The 27669-nt window shown below is 40.9% G+C and overlaps 1 protein-coding gene across 13 annotated transcripts in view; it reads right to left on the bottom strand.

Annotated features, from left to right (window-relative positions):
- Nucleotides 1-27669, bottom strand: part of FHOD3 (formin homology 2 domain containing 3) — a 471894-nt gene that overhangs the window by 192007 nt on the left and 252218 nt on the right. For all 13 annotated transcript variants that reach the window (XM_086682773.1, XM_086682772.1, XM_086682774.1 and 10 more), the window contains one exon: nt 3423-3517. In XM_086682773.1, the coding sequence (XP_086538899.1) occupies nt 3423-3517 (95 nt within the window). The remainder of the gene's footprint in view (nt 1-3422; nt 3518-27669) is intronic.

Genomic DNA, 27669 nt, shown 5'->3' with positions numbered 1-27669 from the left:
AAAGAGAGACAGACTTTCTGTGTTAGAGCGATGAAAGGCCATGCTGTACAAGCTGAATCATTTCACCCCAATTTATTGGACTTCAGATGTATGAAGAGAAAAAACTCCATACTGTGTGAGAAGTCAAGAGATGGGCATCTTCTCCCTACCTCTGACTGCAGAGTTTAAAGATGGGCTTTTGTAAATAAAATGAAACACTTTATTGAAAACACTTTCTTTTCTTTCTTTTTAAAAAGTAATTATTTGGCTGCAAATGCATAATTTTCTCCTCTGGCTATGAGTCTCAAATATCTGCAAATATGCATTGCATAATGACCCTCTGGCAGGCTGCAAAATCACATCTTGTTGCCTTTCATGGAAGGAAAACGAACAATTATGAAAACAGAAGGACAAGGTTTCTCTAACCCAAGATTTCATTTATCAGCTCCATTCCTGTTTAAGGCCAAAACAATACAAACTCAAGGTAAACCTTCTAGGTTCTGAGAAATCAGACTTAGTCAAAAGAAATCCCTAGGACCTCTGGCTTTCCAGATTTCTTAATTTGAACTTGGAAAACCTATGTGTAAGGAGGGGACAGAGGCTTCCTTCCCCAAACCTAAAGGTCTCAGGTCTGTGCACCCATGTTTCTTGCAGATACCTTACTATCTAGACCTGGGGGTAAGGGGGATGTCAGGGGCCTCCATTACTGGTTTTGCAAATAAGAGGTGATCTCATCAGAACTACACTGAAAATCAATCTGCTGGCTGCTCCCACTGCTGACTTTCAGCCACCAGCCTGGAACTGAGCACACCCTGCAGAACAGAGCGAGTCCTTTAGCTGACATCACAGTGGGTGGATATAGGCTGCGAGTCACCCATGCTCCCCCTTCTAACAACACTGTAAGTTCCAAGGCTCAGGCTGACCATGGGCTCTATTTTCTTGTCTTCACAGTGACCGGCTCAGTGCTGAGCACAGGAGCTGGAGACTACTATGGACCCTCCTTTGAAAAATCAAAGATGGAGAAAAAACCAGCACCGATCCAGTGCCGATGCCCCATGTGGCTGGGGAGGAGGAGAACACTCCACCTCAGACAGAGGCCTTGGGGAGAGATGCCCAGGGTCATGAACACTATGTGAAAGGAGGCTGGGAAAGCATAATTCCTACAAACTTATTCTTGAAGACTTCTAATTTTAGGATTTCTCCATGTTACACAGAAATGCAAGAAGGAGGTTCCTTTCATTTGCTTTTCTTAAAAGAATGATTCCAAAGAAAAATCAGCAGCATGGTGTTGCAACACCAAAGACTGAGTCCTCCTCCCATCTACTGAGCAGAGAAATGATCACTGTTGGGCCTGTTCCCTCTTTCTCTTCCCCTCTTTTTCTTTTCCACCCCTGGGATCTCTCCTCTCACTTTTCCCCATCTCCCTGTCTTCCCTCCGTGACATTCCCTCTGTATCCTCGCTTATTTTCTCCCAACCCACCACCTAGATCTTGCCCTCGCTCTATGCCCTTCTTGCTGATGAGCTAAAAGATGGTCACTTTTCCTACTGTAAGTATGTTAGGTTTTATTTCCTTTTAGAAATAGAGCTGGCTATTGGTGTTTTATCATGACTATAAATAAAGCTATAAAGATTTATTTGTCTCTAACATGTACCAAAAGTCCATTTCTATCACAGAATCTCCTCCCATCTCCCTAGATTGTGGGGTCTTCGAGACCATCCAGGGAGCCTTGGGAAGGGAGCAGTTTCCAAATGAACATGAAGCTTGGGGAGGGTTCCCAGCATAAGGAAAAAAACAGAAAACACTGAAACAGGATATGAGATATAAATCTTCCCTCAGCCTGGCTAAATCAACCTAGTAAAGCCAGCATTTCATTCAGCATCTAAGGTCACCTACAGCAGTTTGTAAATAGATTCATTTCCATTTTCCATAGAAGACAAAACCAAAAACAAGAGAAAGAGAAAGAGAAAGAGAGAGAGAGAGAGAGAGAGAGAGAGAGAGGAGAAAAAATTATTAGTCTTCTGAGGGAAACCATGGCTATTTCTATTATGAAATGGGGAAAAAAATCGATCATCAATAATATGAGAAAAAGGAAAACTGAGAAGGAGACGTAAGGGTCAACCAAGGATCTGGGATGCAATGAGTCCTGCGTATCGGGGCCATCCACGGAGAAAAGGCCCTTCTCATGACACAAGGGCACCATCACCAGGACGATAGTCTGTAAGGACGATAAACTTCAAATGGAATCTGTTCTTGACACAAAGTCAAATCAGGGTTGAGTGTTCCTGAAGCACAGCAGAGTCTTTGGGAAGCAGGTAACAGGAGAGGTCAGGCCAAGGGATAAGACTCACCACCATGAGCTCGTCAATGGCGCACACCAGCCTTGAGTGGCTCGCCAGAGTGGCGGTGGCAGTGAGGACAGGGATGGGAGCCATTTAGGCTGACCACGTGCTCTCCAGAGACCCCCCCCCCCCGAACATTATGTTGATCCTGTGACCTGTGCAAGTCCTCTAGTTGCCCCATGCAGGCCCTCTAGTTGCCCCTCTGCCTGACCCTGTTGCCCACTATAGTCAATTTCATCTCCTCCATGCTGCCCCACCCCACCCTCGCCCCAAAAGCTGACCACACTCCAGCCTGATCCACTTGCACCTACTCAGGACAGGATCCCTACTTACTCTTCCTCAATCCCCCCTCCAAACGGCCCCTCTCGTGGCCCCACCTGAGGATGCAGGGAGGACCACATCAGCTCAAGTAACGGGGTAGGTCTGCCTTGTTGGGGCACTTCCCGAGTGTGGGGTTCACAGCCAAGTCATGGATGGATCACGTTATCACGTGCCAAGATCCATGGGGGAAATCAGAGGATTCTCCCAACTAAGCACTCTTTTTCTCAACTACAAAATGGGGATGATGTTATTTATCTCATCACGGTCTCATTTATCTCATCACGGATTAAAGGAGATAATGCTTATAAAACACCTACTATGGTGCCTGGTCAATCTTTACTAACTGCTACTTTTATAACTGATGGTAGAGTTGAAAGGTGGTCTCAAATTCCTTCAACTACACAGAAGAATATGCACATACATATGCACAACACACAAATATGTCCTTATGTAACTGAACATAAATGAACATGAAATGAAACAGGTAAGATTGATACTATATCTCTAGCAAAATTTTTAAATTAAACATTAAAAACTAGAGGTGCCAAAAGCATCTGATTAAAGCTTGAAAGAAGAGAACATAAAATGCATTAAAACTTCATAAACTTTTTGCAATTTGAATGTATTTTAAAATCTGTAAAATAGTCATCCTCACTTCTACTGTTACAAGGCTGGAACCAAGCTAAACAGAATTTCTTTCCACAAAGGCATCTCAGAGAAAACAAAAGAAAGGTATATGATATGCAAACTGAGTAAAAGTTCGACCATAACCTTCTCTTACCTTTGACCCAATGAGCGTGTACAGCCACTGAATGGTTTCATTGTGGTTTATTACTCCATTCATCCCATCCACATACAACATAATCTGGCCCAAAGCTACAGAAGAGAAGAGAAAAAGGAGGAGACGTTATGGTTTTATATGTATATGCAATCTTCAGTGATCATAATGTCGGTTGAGATTTTCATATTTTAAGTGCACAGTGTGTTACAAACTGAATCTGAAGAGATTTCCTGAGCTCTTCTGAAATTAGCTAAATCTCATCTCAGAGAGAAAGTCTTGACCATGGCAGAGGAAGCAAGGGCTATTCCTGGTGTCTGGAAGATGCAATTAAGGTACCAAATACAGTGATTGTTGTTTCTGTGTGTCTTGATGCATAAATGCATGCTTTTATGTTTCTATATCTGTGTGCAGTCCCAGACGGGGCAGCCATACCCCCGGGACGGTGTCTGGATTGTGGCCTCCCACTGGGGCCAAGAGGAAAAATCAAGTTTTTAAAAGCAACCTGGCAGGTCTCAGGTGCTATGCAACCCTCCTGATTATCATTTTAATCCTTTAGATAAGAGATAAATACGTATTTTATTATTTGTAATTCCTTTGAAAGACTGTTCAGATTCTTTTAAATGTCAGAAAGCATGAAAAAAATAATTTTTCAGACACCAAGTCCCAAATTCTTAGTTAAGGAAAAGACAGTCACTGCATATTATCATTTTTCACCAGAAAGAAAAGATAGGCCATATTACTGCCTTGTAAAAAAAAGTATTAACTCTAATTTTTCAGTTCCCTTAATATCAAAATCACTTGGGATTCTAGATAATGAACAAGTAAGTTACATACATGACATAAATAGGCTTTCTTAAATCGCAGGTGACCTCCTAAATCCTTTCACCCATCATTAATTGGCAAAGGATTAACATTTTCAGGCAACACTTTTTTTCGTGGTCACAGGACATATCATTTTAGAAAAGTGGAAAATACGGAAGAGTCAAGTGAAAATAATTCAATAATGCCACCATAATTCAAGGATAATCATTCTTAACACACAGATATATTTTCTTTTATTCATTATACATGCACACATACACGTTTATATGTAGGTTGTAGGAAAATGGCACTGAATGAAAAGAGTAAAACATGAAATAGTGAGCATACACTAATTCCAAGCATAGAAATATATGTGTGATGTTAGAAAATACTCTCCTAGCCAACAAAAGATCAAATAACAAAAACACACAATTGCTGTGAGAAAAAGGATGCTCTTCAACATGCAAAAACTCAAATTTTCAAAAAACTGAATATATGCTTGGCACAATAAACACTACATTTGTGAAAATAACTGATTAATATTCTACTTAGTGGTGCAACACTGGAGATACTCCTGTTACAATCAGGAAAATTAAAAGATGGTGCCCACTAAGCCCCATGATTATTTAGCCCTATTACAGAATTTCAGGCAAATTTAAAAGACATGAGAATTAATGAGGGGTAGGAAGGTTGGAAATGAATATATAATACTGTCATTCTTTGCAAGAAATATAGACCTGATTAAAAATTCATCTACAGAATTTACAATGAAGAGATCACAATTACGACCACTTTATCATCTTCATGAGAAAGGTGTATGTAACATACAAAGAAAATCAAAGTTTAAGGTAAAGAAATAATAGGTAAACAGCCATATGATAGTATGACAAAGGCTTAGATGATTTACTGTATACACAATTCATACAAATTTCTAAGAAAATACTAAATGCCAAGAGACAAAAGTCAAAAGCATTTCGTAAGGCAGACAACAAGCTATTCTACAATAACACACCAATTTGTCCATCATCACTATACCAAAAAAATTAAAAAGATAATGAGGTAGCGTTTTCTGTTACATCAGCAGAGGTATTTTTTTTTTAAAGAAATAATTAGGTATCAAATGCTCAAGAGGTTCGACAAGTAACCTCACACATTACAGGTGGCAAAGCAAACTGACACAAATCCTGTAATAAGGCTACTCAGTGCTGTCGTTGCTTTACAATAATTTCATTTAATGCCCACTGTGTGCCAAGCTCTAAGGGGGCACTTGAAATGTTACTCCCATTTGACAGAGGGGAAAAAAACACAAGGCTCTTGAAAGTGCAGGAACTACTCTACAAACCCCATTGATACCAGGGGGGCCTGGGTGGCTCAGTCAAATGACCGCCTTTGGCTCAGGTCATGATCTCACGGTTTGTGGGTTCGAGCCCCCTGTCAGCTCTGTGCTGATAGCTCAGAGCCTGGAGCCTGCTTCGGATTCTGTGTCTCCCTCTCTCTCTACCCCTCCCCTGCTTGTGCTGTCTCTCTCTACTTCAAAAATAAACAGACATTAAAAAACAAAACAAAACAAACAAACCATTGATACCAAGGGGCAGAGGCCACCTCCAGCCAGGGTAGGCAGGGTAGGTGGGCTCCTTTATGTCAGTACTGAGAGCCTTAAAGTCCTCTCTGAGCTCTTCCCCATCATGGTGATTTCAGGCATCTGTACTAAGAAAAAAACCCTTAAGTTAAAAAAATAATAATAATAATAAAGCAGTGAAGACAGTCACTGAAGTGTCACCTCTATTAAAATATTAACTAATACCTGGGACACTTGGGCAGCTCAGTCAGTTGAGCATCCCAATTCCTGATTTCAGCTCAGGTCATGATCTCGCCATTATTGAGGTCGAGCCCTGCACTGGCTCTGTGCTGAGCGGGCAGCCTGATTGGTATTCCTCCCCCCCATTCCCCCCCCTCTCTGTTCTGTCTAAATAAACAGTACTAAAGTAAAATGAAATATTAACTAAGACCTAAATATCTATCATAGTTCTAGAACTCAGCTCTAGTAAATGACTGCATAGGTTATGTCCTAACCCATTAAATGCTTCTGATAAGATAATTAAAAAGTAAAAAATTATAAACATGACCTAATTCAACAAAACAGTCAAATCTTCATGCATAGAAGGGAAGGAAAATACATGAAATATTAAATATTAATTATTAAATATTAAATACATGAAATATGATTGGTATATGTTCTTTGGATATGTTTGTTTCCCTTTTGTATTTCCCACTATGGACATCTATTACATCTGTAATAGAGAAGTAAATAAATAGACAAGGACAAAATATGATTGTTTAATAGAAAGTATCAGGTGTTTTTCTTGGTTTTTAGAATTTATTTCCTAGCCCATCCCTCTCCATATACCTCCCTCCTTCAGAAAGATACAGCCCACACCTTCAGGGAATAACGCTGAGAATTCAGCACATTCTACCCCCATTTTTTTCCCTTTCCCCCTTTCTTTCCTCCTCTCCCACCCAAAACAAACTGGCAAATCTCCAGGGAAGGGAAGCGTGTGCCACTGTCCTCTTCCTATTCTACTTCACTGTTGAAGCAAATCCTCCGGCAGATTTTAATACTTTCTTCTAAATTGGCCTAAAGGCACGGGGAAGCAATCTACCCTCTACCCTTTGGAGAGACACACCCCTAAAGATGACCCTGCCTCTAAGGCTGAAAAGTTAGGAATGAAGATTTTCACCCTAACAGCTCAGGGCCACCCACAATGCAGGAAGCCCAAAGGCCAAGGCCCTACTACAAAAGAAGATAGCAAAATGAGATTTAAAAGCCAACTTGAATTTCTGTAAGTTTTCTGTCAGCAGCTTCCCTCCAAGATTCTATTCTTATTGACAAATCACATGGAGGCAACTCACCAGAAAGTTCACGTCTAAGGGAATTCAAGTTTCTGATCACACCAATTTATCACATTTTGATCCTCAGAAGCTTTCCCACTAGATCTTTTGTATCCCAGCCCTAATGCGGAAGCACTGCTTGCTGTAAAATCCACTGCAGACACAAGAGGGCGCTAAATGGATTGAAGTGGGTTAACGCTGCTCTGATTCAACCACAAAAACCCACCAACCTAAATGTGGGCGGATGAATAGAACTCACACAGAAAGAAAAAGTAGATGGCCTGGATTGCGGGAGTCATGAAAATCAGTGATTTGCATTTTCAGAAAGAATGAGGAAGATGAGGATGTCAGAATGGAGGAGTGGGTAACAGCCCAGCTCTGAAACCAGAGTGCTCAGGGCGCTTGCTGTTCTGCTGCTGTGGAATTTACTCTGGTCATACTTATGAATATTTGTGCTTCAGTTTCCTCATCTCAAAAGTGAGATAGTGAATATTATAGTACCTATTTTGCAGGGGTGTTGTAGGGATTGAGTTAGAACAATGCCTGACTCAGAGTAAATGTTCAATAAATGTTAGTCCTCTAAATTACCTCACTGAAGTCCATTATCCACTGAACAGAAGCACACATTGAAAGAATCTCAAAGACATGAAATAGGAGAGTAGACCTTCTGCCTAATGCTAAGTCATAAAAGTTTCCTCCAGTTTTCTCTAAAAATTTTATAGTTTGGGGGTGCCTGGGAGGCTCGGTTGGTTGAGCGTCTGACTCTTGATTTTGGCTCAGGTCATGATCCCAGGGTCGTGGGATCAAGCCCCACATGCTGAGCATGGAGAGTAAGAAATGGGCAGACGACATGAATAGACACTTTTCTAAAGAAGCCATCCAGATGGCCAAGAGGCACATGAAAAGATGCTTAATGTCACTTCTCATCAGGGACATACAGATCAAAACCACACTGAGATACCACCTCACGCCAGAGTGGCCAAAATGAACAAATCAGGAGACTATAGATGCTGGAGAGGATGTGGAGAAATGGGAACCCTCTTGCACTGTTGGTAGGAATGCAAACTGGTGCAGCCGCTCTGGAAAACAGTGTGGAGGTTCCTCAAAAAATTAAAAACAGATCTACCCTATGACCCGGAAATAGCACTGCTAGAAATTTACCCAAGGGATACAGGAGTGCTGATGCATAGGGGAACATGTACCCCAATGTTTATAGCAGTGCTTTCAACATTAGCCAATTTATGGAAAGAGCCTAAATGTCCATCAACTGGTGAATGGATAAAGAGGATGTGGTTTATATATACAATGGAATACTACTTGGCAATGAGAAAGAATCTGGCCATTTGCAGCAACATGGATGGAACTGGAGGGTATTATGCCAAGTGAAATAAGTCAGGCAGAGAAAGACAGATACAATGTGTTTTCACGCATATGTGGATCCTGAGAAACTTAACAGAAGACCATGGGGGAGGGGGAGGGGAAGGGGAAAAAAGAAAGCTACAGAGAGGGAGAGAGGCAAACCATAAGGACTCTTAAATACTGAGAACAAACTGAGGGTTGATGGGTGGGGGAGAGGGGAAAGTGGGTGATAGGCATTGAGGAGAGCACCTGTTAGGATGAGCACTGGGTGTTGCATGGAAACCAATTTGACAATAAATTATATTTAATATAAAAAAAGAAGATTCTCTCCCCCTGCCCCTCCCCTGCTTATGCTTTCTCAAAATAAATTAAAAAAAAATAGAGATGTCTACTATATGACAAAGTCATTATAATACACTTACATACACCTATACATATACACAATCCTTCTCAAAATATATAAAAAAATTTTTTTTAAATTGTAGTTTCAGTTATTTAGATATATGATCTGTTTTGACATAATCTTTGTGTAAATTGTGAGGTTTAGATTGAGATTCACTTTTTTCCCATACACATTTCCACTGAATCCAGCACCATGTTTTGAAGAGACTATTCTGTTTTTATTTAACTGCTTTCACAAATTTGCAAAAAAAAAAGAAAAAAAACAGTCAATTGGCTATGTTTGTGTGTCTCTATTTCTGGACTCTCTCTTCCATTCATCTATCCCTTTGCCAATACCACACTATCTTGACGACCATAGCTTTAGAGTAATTCTTATAATCAGGTAATAGGATTCCTACAATTTCACTCCTTTTCAAAATTCTTTTGGCTATTCCTGTCCTTTGGCCTTTTCATATAAATGTTAGAAACAGCTTGTCTAAATCTACATAAAATCTTTCTGGAAGTATTAGGAGAAATGCATTATAAACTTTAAGAACAGACATCCTTACTATGCTGACTTTTCTAATCCATGAACTATTTATTAATTTAAATCATCTGATTGCTTGCATCAGTGCTTTGTAGTTTATAACTACAGATTCTGTGTATGACTTTTTGCTGAAGTTTAAGGTTTTCACATTTTTTGGAGCTACAGAAATTATATTAAAAAAATTTCCATTCTTAACTCTTTATTACTCATATGGAAATAAAATTGATTTTTGTGTGTTGACCTCGTATCCTGTAACTTTGCTAAATGTATTAGTTCTAAGAGTTTTTAGGTTTTGTTCTTGTAGATTCCTTCAGACTTTCTACTTAGACAATAATGCTGTCTGTGACCAAAAACAATTTAATTTCTTCCTTCCCAATGTATATCTTCTTCCTTCCTCCCCAGCCCCCATCTTGCCTAACTGTACTGTACAATGTTGAACAGGAGTGATAAAAGTAGACACCCTTGCCTTGTTCTCAATAATTTGAGGAAGGCATTTAGTCTTTCACAATCATGACATCAGCTGTAGTTTTTTTTTTTTTTACACTGTCCTTTATCAAGGCAAAAAAGCTCCCTCTAATTTCTAGTTCGCTCGTTTTTGTTTTTTTTTAATAAGTAAATGCTGATTTTTGTCAAATGCTTTTTCTATTTCAACTAATATCATGTGGATTTTCTGCACATAATTAATGTCGTGGGTTACACAGAGTGAACTTCAAATATTGAACCACCCTTGCATTCCCTCTTGGCCATAGTGCATTATTCTTTTTATATATTGCTGCATTTACTAATATTTGCTGAAGATTTTTGCTTCTTGGCTCATGACAGATACTGGTTTATGGTATCCTATCTTTATCTCTTTTCCTATCATGGTAATTCTGGTCTTATAAAATGAACCATTTGGTGAAGCATCCTCTCCTCTTCTACTTTCTGGAAGAGACTGTATGATATTGGTTTTATTTTGTCTTTAAATGTTTACATTAACCAGGAAACTACCTGGGTCTGGAGATACCTTTTTAAGATTAGTAACTGCAAATTAAGTTTCTTTAGTAGACATTGTTAGTAACAGTTAAAAATAGGGCTAACTGGGTTACCCATTTTACCTTGGGTGAGTTTTAATAGTGTGTGGTTTTTAAGGAATTAGACCATTTCATCTAAGGTATCAATTTTAGGTGCTTAGAACAGTTTATAATTCTCTTATTACTCATTTAATGTCTGTGGGGTCTATCATAATATACTGTCTTCATTCCAGATGTTGGCAAATTGTGTCTTTTTTTTCCCCCATCATCATTGTCATTTTTTTCAAAAAAATCTATTTTTATTTTTGCTTCATTGTTTTATTTTGTTTCCAATTTTGCTAATTTCTACTCTTTATTATTTCCTTCCTTCTACTTGCTCCAGTTTTTTTCCATTCTGTTTTCTTTTTCTTCCTCCTCCTCCTCCTCCTCTTCTTCTTTTTTAAGTTTACTTATTTATTTTGAAAGACAGAGAATGCCAGAGACAGAGAGAGAGAGAGAGAGAGAATCCCAAAAAAGAATCTGAGAGTGAAGAGCCAGATGTGGAGCTCAAACTTATGAACCATGAGATCATGACCTGAGTGAAATCAAGAGTTGAACCTTAACAAACTGAACCACCCAGGCGTACCTTTATTCTGGTTTCTTAAGGTGAATGTTTGCATTATTTTTTCTAAGATAAGCATTTAATGCTAAATAGTTCCCTCCATGCATTATTTTAATCACATTTCACAATTTCTGCTATTTTGTTTTCAATTTGTTCAAAATATTTTCCAATTTCCATCAAGAAGTTCTAACATCGAAACTATTTAGAAGTATGTTAATTTCTAAGCATACAGAAATACACCTGTTATCTCTGTTATTAAAAAGTTCAATTCCATCATGGTCCGAAAACCTATCATATGGTTTCATTTCTTTTAAAGTTGTTACGATCTGCCCCTTATGGCCCAGGACGTGGGCCATCTTGGTGAATGTTTTACCCACATTTGAAGAATGAGGGTACTCCACTGTAGTTGGGTGGAGTGCTCTGAGATTCTCAATTGGAGTCAGTTGGCTGGGGGTGCTATATAGTTCCTCTATAGCTTTGCTGACTTTTAGCTGACCAGCTCTACTGATTACCAGAGAGGAATGCTGAACTCTCTAACTATAACTGATGATTTTCCATTTCTTATTTCAGTTAAGCTTCTGCTTTATCTATTTTGAAGCTCTACAGTTTTTTTTCATTTCTGGGTGAACTGACGCTTTCATCATTATAATGTCCTTCTTTACTCCTTGCTGTTTTATCATTACTATGATGATGATGATGACGATGATGATTCTGGAGTCCACTTTCTCTGATGTTAACATGGACTTCTTTTAATTAACATTTGCATGGTATTTATTTCTGTTACCCTTTGCTTTTAAACTACCTATAACATTTTAATTAAAGTAGGTTTCTTTCCATTTTTTTTATTGTTTATTTTTTGATAGAGACAGAGCTCAAGAAGGAGAGAAGCAGAAAGAGAGAGGGAGACACAGAATCTGAAGCAGGCTCCGGGATCCAAGCTGTCAGCACAGAGCCTGACGTGGGGCTCAAACCCACAAACTGTGAAATCGTGACCTGAGCCGAAGTCAGAGGCTTAACCGACTGATCCACCCAGGCACGCCCTAAAGTGGGTTTCTTGTAGGCAACATTTCATTGGATCCTGTGTTTTCATTTTGATTATCTCTGCCTTTTAAGTGCTATGAGTAAGCCAGTTATATGTAATTATTGGTGCATCTGAAGTCAGGTTTATCATTTCTAATCTGTTACTGAGCCCATCTAGTGAGCTTTTTATTTTGGCTATTTTCATTTCTATACTTTCCATTTGGTTCTTCTTTATATCTTCTATATCTTTCTTTACTTAGACTTCCTATCTCTTTACATTTACTTCAATAGCATTGCCCTTTCCTTCTGATGCATTTTTAGACTGGCTGCTTTAAAAGTATTTAAAAAGTCTAGTATCTATGTTGCCTTGGCACTGGGGTGTGTTGATTTATCTCTTCCCATGCAAGTTGAGATTTTCCTATTTTATTGTATGCCAAAATAATTTTGGCTTATTTCCTGGACACTTTGAAAATTTTAAGACTCTGAATTTTGTTTAAATATTCCAGAAAATGTTGACATTTTTGTCTAAGCAGGAAATTAACCTGGTTCAACTCAAGCCACAAGTTCTGACCTGTCTTTCATGGGCTGTGGTTCTAGCGCCGGTTCAGTTTTCAAAATTCTCACTGTGCCCTCTGGATTGTCCCACCCAGTGACTGGTTTGAGACTTGGGCATGACCTGCCTTGTTGCTCCATTCCCACATTCTGCGGTATGCTGTTTAGGGCCAGATTCATGCATGTACAGTTTGTGTGAACACAGGGCTTCATGAAAAAAATCTTCAGGTAACTTTCCTGAGCTCCTCCTACATAACTCCTTGATACTTTTAGGTTCCCTGGGGTTCCCCCTCTTAGTCCTTCAGCCAGAAACCTGGGCCATTACATACCCTGATCTGCCACTTATTTTCTGTGACTGTGTCTATATCTGGAGTCAACCTGTGGGAGAACCACGGGAAAGAAACAACATGTGTGCCTCCGAACCCTCTCATGACCACGGTTCTCCCTCCCAGAGAAAGTTTACGCCTTCCCTCCGTCTGAGTTTTGGGTGCTGCAGGCCCCAATTGCACACAATTACCATGGCTATTCTCACTATGGAGTCACCTAGGGGCTAGGGTGCAAGATAACACAGGAAAGGATAAGAAACATGGGTAGCTTTTTTACTCTGAGTGTCTGGAATCCTTTTTCCTCCTACTCAAACCAAAAGCAGAAGGCTGCTTCTGGAACGCTCTCTGTCCATACCAATGCCCATTTCTGGGTTTCAGGCTGATTTGAGTCCAGACCAGAGAACACAAGAAAAATGTCAGAAGTACCATCAGTTCAATGCTATTTCAAAATCTAGACTTTTTCCTCCTCTGCCATTTACTCTTCAGGGCCCTCACGTAGTTGCCCTATGTTTTGCCCTAGCTTACACTTGTATTTAACGGGAGGCATGGGATCGCGTTTGCTTATTCCATCTCACCCAGAATCCAGTCTTCTCCCTGCTCTGCTTTTAGAACAAGAACCCCAGGGATGCTTGGGTGGCTCAGTCAATTAAGCATCTGACTTCAGCTCAGGTTATGGTCTCACTGTCTGTGGGTTCGAGCCCACGTAGGGCTCTGTGCTGACAGCTCAGAGCCTGGAGCCTGCTTCACATTCTGGGTCTCCCTCTCTCTCTACCCCTTCCCCACTCACACTCTGTCTCTCTCAGAAATAAACATTAAAAAAAATTAGAGTAAGAACTCCAGCAGCGACATGGAAGGTGGCTTGGAGAGAGCAAGTCCTATGGGGTCTTGGCCTCTGGAATCTAACCCCATGGTTTTCAATACCTTCTCTCTTCTTCCTTTCTCTTTTCCCCTCCCTCCCTTTTACTTTCCTTCCTTCCTTATGTTCATTCTTTTTTTGTTTTTTCTAAGTTGGAGGTCTCTTACTCCAAGAAGCCCTTACAAGGAATCCTTGTCAACAGGTAATTCCCAGACACTTTACTGGATTTTGACTACTTCCCGCACCTTAACACTAGCCCCCCACCCCCACCCCTGCAGTGGATCCCAAAGGGCCCTGTTCACAGCACACAGCACCCAATCACCCAGGCTAGATACTGGAGCTCTGGGTGAACCTGCATCTTCAAAGACCCTTACTGGGTTATGGAGCCAACCTAGTGAACCTGCACTGTTTCTTTCAGGAAACAAAACACAATAGAAAAGAGAATAAATTTCATTCATTCAGATAAGGACTATCTTTATTCTATTGTAAATTTGATTTTTTTTTTTTTTTTCCTGGAGGCGTCTGGCCACAAGAGTTTAGAATCTACTCTTCCATGGGGCGCCTGGGTGGCTTGGTCGGTTAAGCGTCCGACTTCGGCTCAGGTCATGATCTCACGGTCCGTGAGTTCGAGCCCCGCGTCGGGCTCTGTGCTGACAGCTCAGAGCCTGGAGCCTGTTTCGGATTCTGTGCCTCCCTCTCTCTCTGCTCCTCCCCTGTTCATGCCCTGTCTCTCTCTGTCTCAAAAAGATAAATAAACGTTAAAAAAAAAAAAAATTAAAAAAAAAAAAAAAAGAATCTACTTTTCCAGATTCCTTCCCTTCCTTTATCCTCCACCTCTAAAGAGTCACCTGATTCCCTCATTTCTTCTGTGACACAGGCTTCAAATTCATCTTGTCTTCCCTTCATCCCTGCCTCGGGTCTGGCTTCCATGATCTTTACCAAATTGCACCAAATGCTGATCCCAGCTGGTGTCCCTACCTTGACTCCCACTCTTTAGGCTAATCCACGGTAGATATTGTTACCGTTCCATTTTCCAAAGCGTCAAACACATCAGCTAAAAGCTGGAAAACCTTCCGGCTCCCTCCTGCCTTAAGAGGGGGACTGGAACCCTCACCTCCCTAATCAACCTACCTGCCTTTCAGCTTCTTGCCCAGACCACCTGGGCTTCTGGGACTCTGAACCTTCTGCCATTATCTAAGGGCTTCAACGCTGAACCTATCAACCTTGAATTAGTTACCCGCACCTCACATTTAAGAGAAGTCATTACATATAAAATATACATTCATTCTACAAACCAGAGTTAGATGTAACTTTTCTTGAAGAAATTCTTACACATCAGAGAGGTACAAGAAAACAATCCCTAATTGGTTATTTGCCTTCTTATACGTGTCCTTCCTTTTGGCCCAAGTGCCAAAAAATGCCATGGAAGAAGCTGAAAGGTGATTCCTCCCTGGCAGAGTCATCCTGACTTTTTCAACAAAGCACTCCAATGTTACTGCCCTGTGTAATCTTTTAATAAACCCTTCAACCATTCTTTCTTATTCAATATTATAGTGAAATTTGAGGTCACACATATTCTAGAAACAGGTACAGAGATTCAAGAGCTGTATTTATCTGCTTAAGGGAGTTGGTTAAATTTAGGCCTAAGTGTTTTTAATGCAGTGTTGTTGTTGTAGTTGTTTAAAGTGCTGTTGTATCTATACAACACAAAGTGCTGTGTGATATACCTATATCACATAATTTACTATAAAACAGCCCTTTTATGTACTAGACAAGGCTTCAGTTTGTAAACTAAGGTATCTACTTGCATAGTTGACCCTACAGTTCCATCATGAAACCAAAGATTCCTCCCACTGAAGTTTGACTATTTCAATTTACCATTCTACATCACCTTCCCATGATTTTTTTTTTTTTCTGCATGTTTGGGTAGCTTTTCATTTTGATTTGTAATTTCAAAATTACAAAAAGTTATAGGAATAGCACAAGCAACCCTTGTTTACTCACATACATTTTGCCCAAATTCATTAACTGTTCACATTGGGTACTGTATACTTTATCTTTGTATCAGCTTAAAATTTTTTAAATAAAAAAATGGGTATATTTAAGGTGTATAGCATGATGGTTTGATACACACACACACAGGGAAATGATTACCATAGTCAAGCTAATTAACCTACCTCTTCACATAGTTAACATTCGTGTATGTGTGTTGAGATCACTGGAAATCTCTCCCAGAATATTTCAGGAATTCAACAATAGTATTAATTACAGTCATCATGCTTCTACATTACATCTCTAGACTTACTTATTGCACTTACCCATTCTTGATTTTCTTTTCACAAAAGCAGGAGGAAGGAAAGCCTATCCTCAGCCATTTCCTAACATCGGATATTTTACCATTTAAAAACGTGACTGCAAATTACTATTATTTATTTAACCCAAAGCACAGAAAACCAAACCAACTCTATGAAAAATTAAAGAAAAAATTGCCTCACAACAAGGGCAACTGTCTGTGACCAACAATTATTAGTGGTCACAAAGGTATTTTCTGGAGTGGGGGGAGGGTGACCTGTGACTTGCCCATTGGAAGTGAAGATAGATGTTGTCGTGTTCTTGGATACAATTCGTTCTTCCCGGAGGCAGATGTAAGCCCAAGACTGACACTGCTTTCTTCAAGCAGAACACAGTGGGTGCTGTGACAGTCTGCAGTGAGAGTTCTTAAATCAAAGTTATCTCCAGAGAGGGAAAAACCACTACCACTAAAACCTTATCTTCTGAAAAGAGGTAATTCATCTGAGACACAAGACTTCAACTTATTTTAATCAGACCATTAGAACTCACTCTTCTTAATTCTGAAATGGATTTGCAGATCCCCAATCTCCATTATTCACCAAAGTCCACAGTAAATAGTGAAAAGAGGTTAATAATGTGGACATTCTTGGAACTAAGTGGAGACCGTGGAGTCTGAGTTACTACCGTCGTCGGCCCTAAATAGCAAGCCCGGGCCCAGTTTTCCCCAAGGGCAACTGTCAAAGAAATACTCTTTCGACACTGATTACTGCATGAAAATTAAGGAGAATAAGCTGCCAATTCTAGACTGGAGACAAGAATTTAATCAGCACAAAGAGCTCCAACAAGGTGTCAGAGTTTCAAGTCCCCTGCTGACATTTAGTAGTATTTGCAATGCAAATTTTCCAAAGCATTCTTGGAAAAATTACTAACCTCTCTTCACCCGTGAATGCCCCAAAGGTCCCCAAGATAAATTCTAAAATAAATCAGGACTAAGGGCCTCATTTGACACTTGTAAATTTAACGACTAAGTCTCAGATAAGGGAGGGCCTTTCACCCAGGCTCCCTAAAACAGGATCATTGGTGTGGTTCTTTCTGACAGACCTTCCCATCAGGTCATTACGCAAACAAGCCCTGTCCACATCCCCCTTTCCCATCTAAGACCACTCACACAGGACCAAATTGTTTCTGGCCGATTCCTTCACCTTCCAAACCCCAGCTCATGCTACACATTTAAAAGTAGCCCTTCCCCAGCCATCACTAAAGAAACAGCCTCATTATAGCCAGGGCTGTTATGGCCTCGATCACCCCTCTGCTCCCTAACTTCTCTCAATCTCTGCCTTGTACATCCCCCCATTTTTTTAGATAAGGAGAAACCAAAGAAATGAAGAAAAGTTTAACACATTAGCATCTTTCGAGCTTCTAAAAATTTTTAACAGACCACTAATTTTTCTATAAAGAGTCACTCTAATGATGTGCTCCATGACGATCTCCCAGAACTCATAGGCAGTGACATAACAGCACATGCACACACCCTTCCTAAGGCGTCACAGAGCCAGAGATGAAATAAACCACAAACTCCACAGGCCCAGCAATGACTCCAACTTCCTGCTCATCTGAGGTGTTCCATCTAATTCTGCTTTTCCCACAGGGTCCCAGGGTGGCACCAGGAGTCTGTGGCAAGGCACTTGAGTGCCTCTGGGGAAGGAGCTCCTCCCCTGGGCTAGGGAGGGGACACACAGGAAGCAAACACAAGAGTACCACCCTCCGAGTGACTTACCTGTACACTGGGATGACAGAGGCAATAGGCATGAGGCTTGGGGAGACCACGGAGACCCAAGCAGTGGGTGGGATGAAGTGGGATGGAGCTCATAAACACCCCAATTTAGAAACGGGTGGGGTTGGTAAAGCCTAATTAGAGAAGACTTCACAGAAGAGGGCAACATACCTCTTGCACCTTATACATAAGGTATAAGCCATACCTTAAACACTGGGGCACACTAACCTGCAAGAAAACAGAAAGCTTCTAGGACATGAGAAGAGAGAACTTACGTCAATGCTTCCCCTGATTTCTGCTTTCAGGACAGTGTAGCATCAAGGAAAACTTCCAGAACTTTCCATGTTGCCTCTGCCAATTGTGTCCAGGCTCCTAAGCCTCAATTCACACATTTCTAAAATGGAAGGAAAGTCCCACCTGGATCCCATGTTGTAAGGATGAAACAAGGTTATGTATTAGCCCAACACATGGCTGATGGTCCAGGAGTTCTCACCGATGCTGTTGTTTAACTACATCTCTCGACTTCAGCTCTGTCATCTGGGAGATGGAAGGGTTTAACCTAAAGACCTCCAAAGCCCTCCAGCTCCAAAATCCTACATTTTCATGACATTATAGCCCCTTGTGGGGACGTAATATGAAGTGTCTGGCACCAGGGGGAGCACTCCTAATGGGTGTTTATATATGCAGTCCCAGGCACCCGAGATCTGACTCCAAAAAAATCAGAAATAAATGTTTGGGCATCAGTTAAAGCAACCAGAGTATATTCCGGTACGCTAATTTTGTACTTCTATTTAGAATTTCAACACCTTTAAATTTTTAACTCCCTAAAAAAAAGCCTCAACTTATGAAACTTTCCAACTTACTAAAATTCTACCAACTACTAGTGAATCTGCATTAAAAGGGGACTTGCTACTGGCCTCCTGCATGGTGCTGGCCTTCTCCAGGGTGTTGCCTCTGCACCCCCTATAAAGCACCTATGCCCTGTAATTAAGTTGGCTCCCAGTATCCCAGGCAGTGAGCCTCTCCAGGGCTCTCAGGCAGGACTGCAGGAGAAAATCATTGCCCAGGAAACCTCAGTCATTGCCTAGGGCCCCTAGGGCCCTACCTCCAGCACCTGATTTAATTGGTCCTGGGTGTGGACCCGGCATCCATGCTTGTCAAAGCTCCATAGGTGATTCTCCTGAGCAGCCAGGGATGGAAACCACTGGTAGATACTAAACTAAACCATTATCTAGGAGATGTGCTTGGGTTAGGCTCTCTCCTGGCTCACTCTCAGCACTTGTTTTTAAGCAAACTCAAACTCAAAGGCAAACACAGGAAAAACCAAATTCCCATGTCCAATAGCCATTTTCCATGCTTTCCAACGGAGCAGGGACTGTGGATAGGAACAAGGTGGATGACACTATTTTCTACCAGCCCAACCTACTTCCTTCCTCCCCGAACTCCAAATTTCTAGAAAAGGCTTCCAGCACTCACCATGTTTGATTGACAGTTTCAAAGTTTCAACTTTTAAGCATTATTTTAAAATCATAACATTGTGTGGGGCACCTGGGTGGCTCAAGTCCCTTAAACATTCCACTTCAGCTCAGATAATGATCTCATAGTTTGTGAGTTTGAGTCCCATGTCGGGCTCTGTCCTGACAGCTCAGAGCCTGCAGCCTGCTTCAGATTCCGTGTCTCCCTCTCTCTCTCTGCCCCTCCCGTTTGTGTGCTCGCTTTCAAAAATAAACAAACATTGGGGCACCTGGGTGGCTTAGCTGGTTAAGCATCCAACTGCGGCTCAGGTCATGATCTCACAGTTTGTGAGTTCAAGCCCCGCATCAGGCTCTGTGCTGACAGCTCAGAGCCTGGAGTCTGCTTCAGATTCTGTTTCTCATTCTCTCTCTGCCCCTTCACCACTCATGCTCAGTCTCTCTCTGTCTCTCAAAAATAAATAAATGTTAAAAAAAATTAAAAAATAAAATATCAAACTTCCTTTTAAAAATAAACATTAAAATAAAAATCGTAACATTGTGTAATGCAGTAATGTTTTTATTTTTATTTAAAAAAATTTTTTTAATGTTTATTTATTTTTGAGACAGAGAGAGACAGCATGAATGGGGGAAGGGATAGAGAGAGAGGGAGACACAGAATCCAAAGCAGCTCCAGGCTCTGAGCTGTAAGCACAGAGCCTGACACAGGGCTCGAACTCACAGACCTCAAGATCATGACCTGAGCCAAAGTCAGAAGCTCAACTGACTGAGCCACCCAGGCACCCCATAAATAATGTTTTTAAATAAGAGAGTCCTTTAGTTTCTTCTCAGAAGACGTTATTACTTTATTGCAGATCTCCGCAATGAGATTTCAAGGATGTTTTAAAAATGTGGATCCAGTGTAGGAGTTATTTGACTAGAACTTAAGTTCTTTGTAAGTATTACAAATTTGCCAAGTGTATTTTTATGATATTTTACATGTATTTTAGGACTAGAACAAAACCAAATATGCAAAACAGTCCAAGAAAACCTTTCTACTGTGACTCATCTATACTTGTACCTGTTGCCTCTATATTGGGGATGTTCAAAGAAGGAAGAGAAAGAGAAATAACGAAACATCCTTTAAAGAGAAAAATAATCAAATCCCTTTTTTGACTGTAAATATCCAATCCAATAACTATATTCCAAAAAGCTGAAATAGATATGGATACATTTTAAAAATTTTTTTAAGTTTATTGATTTATGTTGAGAAACAGATGAGAGAGCGTGAGGGGGACAAGGGCAGAGAGAGAGAGAGAGAGAGAGAGAGACAGAGAATCCCAAGCAGGCTCTGCAGAGCACACAGCCCACACAGGGCTCAAACCCACAAACTGTGAGATCATGACCTGAGCCGAAGTCAGACACTTAACCAACAGAGCCACCCAGGCGCCCCAGTATGGGTACATTTAAAAAATCGTATCAGGTGCATGCTACAACACGGATGAACCTTGAAAAAACATCATACTATGGAAAACAAGCCAGATGCAAAAGGACAAATATTACATGATTTCACTTATATGAAATATCTAGAATAGGCAAATTCAGAGAGGAACAAAAGGGGTTGAGGAAGGGGAGAATGAGGAGTTATTGCTTAGTGCATACAGTGTGTCTATTCGGAGTGATGAAAAGTTGTTGAAATAGTGGTGATGGTGGCACAACATTTTGTAAAGATAATGCCACTGAATTGCACCATTAAAAATGGTTAGAATGGCAAATTGTGTCATACATGTTATTTATGCATTATGCTATAGGAGATATATATATTTTAAAAAATAAACAATAAAAGCCAATGGCCTAGTGTCCACAGCAGAAAATCCTAAAAGCCACTAAAAGGTCTTAAGAGTCAGGTGACCTGTCCTCCGACCCAGGTGTGTGCTCTGTAAGTTCTGGAGGCAATTCCCTGTGCACAAATAGGCAGAAGATGAGATCAACCCTTGCAGAGCTGACAGAGGCCACCAGGCTGTGCATCCATGATGCCGCTGCCACCCATCCTGTCTCCTCAGCCAATGCGTTAGACTCCCATCTAATTAGTAGCTATTCCCTGGCAGCTGTCATCACATCACACGCTCCTTAGAACTGGATTGTTTGGTCGTGCTAACAGTCATTACAGGCTGTCCACCACGAGTACTTCATTTTCCTTCCTATAAATCTAGGAACATTTCACATGTCATCAGCTACTGAAGCTAAACAAAGACTCTAGGCCATGCATTCTCAAACAAGGGCAAGAACCAACCAAAAAATTAGTTCTTGGGCACAAAATATCTCAAGTATTACAATGGCTCAAGGTCTTCTACAGGGACATAGTACACAATAGATATACAGTATGCTTGCAGCACTGACATTATCATGGGTTTTGAGGACAGGGGTGATCAAGAAAAAGTATCCCAGGGTGCCTGGATGGCTCAGTCGGTTAAGCATCCAGCTTTGGCTCAGGTCATGATCTCGCAGTTCATGGGTCTGAGCCCTGCATCGGGCTCTATGCTGACAGCTCAGAGCCTGGAGCCCGCTTCAGAGTCTGTGTCTGCCCCTCCCCTGATCATGCTCTGTCTCTCCCGCTCTCAAAAATGAATAAACTTTTAAAAAAAGAAAAAATGTCCCTAGGGGAATGAAAAAAAAAAAAAAGGTTGATTAACATTGCTTTGTATACTATAATTAAAGATTTTTCTGAGGCCAAAAATAAACAGAAACCAGCTGCTCTTCACAAAAAGAAAGAAGACAAAAGAAAAGGAAAGCAAAGCAAAGAAAAAGGAAAGCTCTGAAAAGCAGTTTACAGGGATGGCTAGTGGATGGCTTTGCTGTAGACCTCCCTCCAGTCTTTTCAGCTGGGCATTACTCTCCGTTTGGTCCAAACTCCCTCAGCTTTCACTAAGCCTGACATGCGTCTTCATTCACCAAGCAGTCACGAGCATTTGTTAAGAGTCAGGCACTCTGCTGGGCCCATTTGGGCAGGATCCCCCTCATCCGAATAGACAAAGCTCCACAGCCATTACAAGTGAAGGTGCCTGGACACCTGGCCCAAATGCAATCTTGAAGAGAGGTAGCAGGTGGTAGGCCAGGGAAGTGGTCACAGGCATGGGAGCTGAAGCCAAGAGACCCAAGTTTCAGGTCACGTGGCAAATGATTTTGCTTTGGGCAAATGATTTGACCTCTGTTGCTTCAGACCCCTCCTCTGAAAAGACACAGTGATATTTCAGAGAGGGTTACATACAGAATCAAGTGAGAGATAACAAAGCACAGCGGGCTCTTGCAAGCTCAAGCAAGAGCTTCACCAGGGGAAATAGGTAATTCGAAAGTACATAGCCAGTCGTCACGATTTCTGTCAGTGGACAGGGCACGCCAATGCATTCAACACGCCTGCTAGGGCCCTGCAACTCTCCCGTGGAGCAAACTCTGGCTTCAAGGCCAGCTTACAGAAGAACGGGCTCTAGGCGGTTGGATGCAAAGCCCAACTTGAAAGACCCAAGGACTAACAGGAACAGCAGCAGGCAGGGGATCTAAGTCAATGAAGACTTTCAGCAACGTGTACCCCTCTTTTTATGCTAATTCATCGAGCCAAGGTCTAGCCAGGTCACTTACTCTGTGTGCCCAAGGACATACTGAAAGGACACACAAGTTCACTTCTCACAAACTAAACTAATAAGCAGTTTAAAAAGTTGTCTGCATCTGGGGTATGGTTTGAGAGGCTCTAGAAGGAATAAGCCTTTGAGAAGTATGCCCCTTGCTAAGACTATCAGTGGATGCATGCTTCCATTCCACAGAGAAAGGTAAGATTCAAGTGTACCTTCCCTTGCGGGGTTAATTTATGCTGTAAAACTGATGTTCCAAAGCCCCTCACTCCTGGAGGCCCCTTCCCAGATCCTGAGGGGCTCTAGCAATGCGTTCTCAGGGTCCTGTATTTTCACACAATTGGTAAGAGGAAGGTACTTTAACAGCAGTCACTTAAGACCACTGCTGCTTTACAAGCTGGTTCCATTATCCTTTTCTCGAGTGACAGGTAGAAGGATGATCATGGGCATTTGGGGAATTCAGATAAGGGAGGGAAAGGGTGTGTGTGTGGTGGGATGTATTCACATAGCTTACAGTCTCTTCAGTGTACAGAGATTTTTGTTTGTCGTCTGATGAAGGAATGACTCCCAGAACATTCCGCTGCCCAACGGGGCAACTCACCTGATTGAGGCACGTCAAGGATGTGAGTAGGGGTACCAGTGCTTCAGATGAAAGAGCTAGAAGTTTGTGATAGACTGTTCTAGTTCCTATAGCTCCCATATGGAAGAAAACTAATAGAGGTTTAATGCCCATTTAAAGAAAATCCTAGACATTTCCAAAAGATTACCATGAATGAGCTGTGAAGGTAAAAAGACCAGTCTAAAGCAAGAGTTGGCAAATTATGGTCCCGCAAATTACAGTAGCCCACTGGCCAAAACTAGTCTATTGCCTGTTTTTATAAATCAAATTTTACTGGGACACAACCACACCCATTGATTTATTTATTGCCTAGGGCTGCTTTTGCCTATAAAAGTAGAATTGATTAGTTGATACAGAGGCTCCCAAGGCCTAAAATACTTATCATCTGTTCCTCTGCAGGAAAAGTCTGGTGATCCCCGCTCTAAAGTACCAATACAAAACAAATTTCAATCAGTCATACTAGAACAAAGACTGAATTACCTTCCTGCTTTCTCCATAGAAAACACTACAAAATCACTGTAATAATAAGAGTGTAGAAAGCTACAAGCAGAAAATGCAGGGAAAACTATATCATAGAGGCATGTTAGTGTAATAAAAATATTAAGATAGTTTTTTCTGGGTTTTGAGGCGTTTATGGTATCCGTCAGCCTCCTACAATCTGTAACTTGTCGTGATTCATTTTCTCATTCAAAAATAATCACTTTTGTACCCCCAAGTCATATAAGCTTCAGTCCACACAAGCTGGATAGTGTATGCCTACTAATGTATGAAGAAGTGACACCGGCCATTTCTATGGATCCTAGTCACCCCCATACAGAACTCTCCTGGGCTTTTCTGGGGGGAGGGGGCAGGGAAATAAACTCTGACAGAATGGAAGAGGCCTACGGAGGACAAAAGAGCGCAGACTAAGACAGTGATCATAACCAAAGTAGACACATCCTCAGCGAGTGCCAGCCTCACACAATGAGGAAAAAAATCACTGGGCAGCTCTCTTTAAAACGTGTGCCCTGTCCGAGCAAGGTGCTAAAATGAATTGTAGTCAGGGGTTCAGAGGAGCAGAGGCATTGGTAGCCAAACAATAGGTTATCAGTAAACAACAATCACATGCAAGATGCCACCTATTAGAAAGGAGGAAAAGGTGAACCAGTTAGTCCTTTTTCAAAAGCTTCCTTCTGAGCTGAGGAGGGACTTGCGTGGGAGCAGGTGTTGCTACTTCTTCTCTTTCTTGGCTTTTCCGGCTGAGCCAGGAGAAGCAGCAGCAGAGAGAGGGATCCCGGGAGGACAAAAAACGCCCTTGGGCCGGCAGCCAGTAGGTGATCCTGGAATAGCAGGGTGATCAAAGGCAGAGAGTTTTGAAACCTTCTGCGTTTTCTACACCATCCTGCCCTGAAAAGCTCAGTGAGCATGCCCAGAAAAATCCAAGTCCCAGAAACCTTCAAGGAACATTAAGTGAGGACTGTAATCCAAGGAGAAGGCCAAGAGAGAAGACAGTGCTTTCTACTAGGTAAAGATGAGCGAGGTGGGGGGAGCCAGGGTTCTTCCTGTTCTGTGAAAACAATGGTGGCAACAGGGCAGGCCGCCAGGGGCAGCAGGACTGAAAGCTGAGAAGGTACAGAGGTGCAAATGTGAATGTGAGCACAGACCTGATACCCCTCAGCTCACAGCTAGGGCAGGGTGGCAAATTTAGCCTCAGGGTGGCCCAAAGGAAACCGCCAAGAGTCTCATTATACAAAGGTTCAGTGCAGAAGCAATCACTTAGGAATGGCATCAAAATAAAATTCTAAGTGACTCCCCTAATTCTAAACTTTTTTTAATGTTCATTTTTTTTTGAGAGAGCGAGAGAGAGAGAGACAGAGCATGAGTGGTGGAAGGGCAGAGAGAGAGGGAGATACAGGATCCAAAGCAGGCTCCAGGCTCTGAGCTGTCAGCCTAGAGCCCAATGCAGGGCTCGAACTCACAAACTGTGAGATCATGACCTGAGCTGAAGTCAAATGCTTAACCGACTGAGCCACCCAGGCGCCCCAAAACTCTCCTAATTCTAGATAACTAAGGTATACCTATAAAGATTACCCACAAATGTTCCAGAGTCTCATTTAAATTTCATTTGATCTGATTAATAACTCAATTTATGGTGCTTTTATTAAGAATCACATAAAAATGTTCTTAACACGTACCTGAAGATGTAAGGTACCCCTTCTCCCAGAGAACATGTAAAACGAGACAGGTTATGAAACTTAGCTCCATAAAACATAATTATTAACCTCATGGGAGACTGTAACTTCTCCCATACCAATACATTCTTGTCTAGGGAAACTCTCACACACCTGTACAAGAATTTTGTAACATCCAGGTTTGAAACCATGAAAATTTGAGGCAACTTAAATGTTCGTCAGCATCAGGAGGTGGCTCATGAAGCTATGTATCCATACACAAATATGTCACAGGACAGTGAAAGTAGGTACACATATAACGCACACATACATATAATATGCCCACAGGGATTTACCTTATTTTTCTTTAAATCTCTGCATGCTTTTAATATTTTGTAATAAATTTAAAGGAATAATGATTCAATGAATCCCAAATTGACAGATTCTAATACAATAATGAATACATTCTTTAAAGTAGAGGAAAACGGTCAATCTCCTTAAAATGCTCCGTCATTTTGGGTATTCTCTTTGAGTGTTTATACATACGAACGTGTAATATGGTTATAGTGATGGTATACCACGGAATGTTTTTATATATCATTAATGAGTTTAACATTAAACATATTTAATGTTGAAAATCTTTGCCATAGTCATTTAAAGTGACCCAACATTTTACTGCATAGATATGCCTTAATTTTAACCAATCTCCTTTTCCTAAACATAGATTTCCATTATAAATAACTCCATTTCCATTATAAACAACTCCATTTCCATTATAAACAACACCAAACAGAGTATTTTTGTGTGCATAGCTTTTTCATTTTTAGAATTATTTAAGATATGTTTCCAGTAATAGGATCACAAGTCAAAAATTTTGATCATTTTTTCATGATTTTACACATTGTCAATACATTTTAAATATAACTGGTTGCAAGACTTCTCGTTCTGGCCAAGTTTGAGAAACAAGTATGAAAATTTCCCCTTCTGCTTAAAACATACAAAACCCCAGCTTACTGCCTTGAGAAAATTCCCAGGCATGTCATAGGGAAGAGGACCCAAAGGAAAGCTGGGAAGTCATCAGACTCCCTGAGTTGGGAGATCTGAAACATCAAGATGGATGGAGTTCACAGGACAGAATACAAAAAAGAGCTGCACAGAGAGAACTTAGGAATCTATAAAGGATTCCCTCTGAGTATATAGCAGAGTACTAATCAGTGCATGTAAATACCTGAAGCCAGAAGAACCATCCCAAAAGGATTAGAAGGAAAAATACCAGAGGTCATACAGGGCTATTTCCATGTGACAGACTAAAAAGAAATCTCTTAATTCACAGGAATTGGGTACATACAGTAATCAGAAGTATCTTGTCCTAGTCATGGATAATTGTTAGCCCTATGCTACATGCTTCTCTGATACCACCGAATTAAGCTTAAAAGCAAAATCCAAAGGTTCAGACTATTTCCAAGTAACTGTGTTCCAGAACAAACTTTGCAAGTATTTATAAAAATACAAAAGTATCAGCATGCCAATAAGGTAAAACTCATTCTGGAATTCAATAAAAAATTACCAGGCCTGCAAAAAAGCAGGAAAATATGTCCCTCTGGAGAAAATGTAATCAAAACTGAAACAAAACTGACACAGATATTGGAATTATCAGGCAAGGACATTAAACAGGTACTAAAACAGTGTTCCTTATATGCAAAAAATAAAAGTAGGGACGTGAAAAATATTAAAGAGACCTAAACTGAACTTCTAGATGAAAACCCTAATTTCCAAACTGAAAATTAGACTAAATGGAATTAATGGCAAATTATATATAGAAGACTAGAAAAATTGAGGACAAAGCAATAGAAACTGTCCAAATGAAGCAGAGAGTAAAATAAAAAACAATTTACAAATAAACAGAGCAATGAGTTGAGGGGCATCTTCAAGCATTTGCAAAGTCCCGAGGAGAAAAGATACAGAAAGTGTCAAAAAAATACTTGAATGA

This window comes from Puma concolor, chromosome D3, assembly GCF_028749965.1.
Source record: "Puma concolor isolate L17-30 chromosome D3, mPumCon1.1.hap2, whole genome shotgun sequence".
Taxonomy (NCBI): domain Eukaryota; kingdom Metazoa; phylum Chordata; class Mammalia; order Carnivora; family Felidae; genus Puma; species Puma concolor.
The sequence above is the reverse complement of the archived record's forward strand: the minus strand, read 5'-3'. Positions and strand labels throughout refer to the sequence as shown.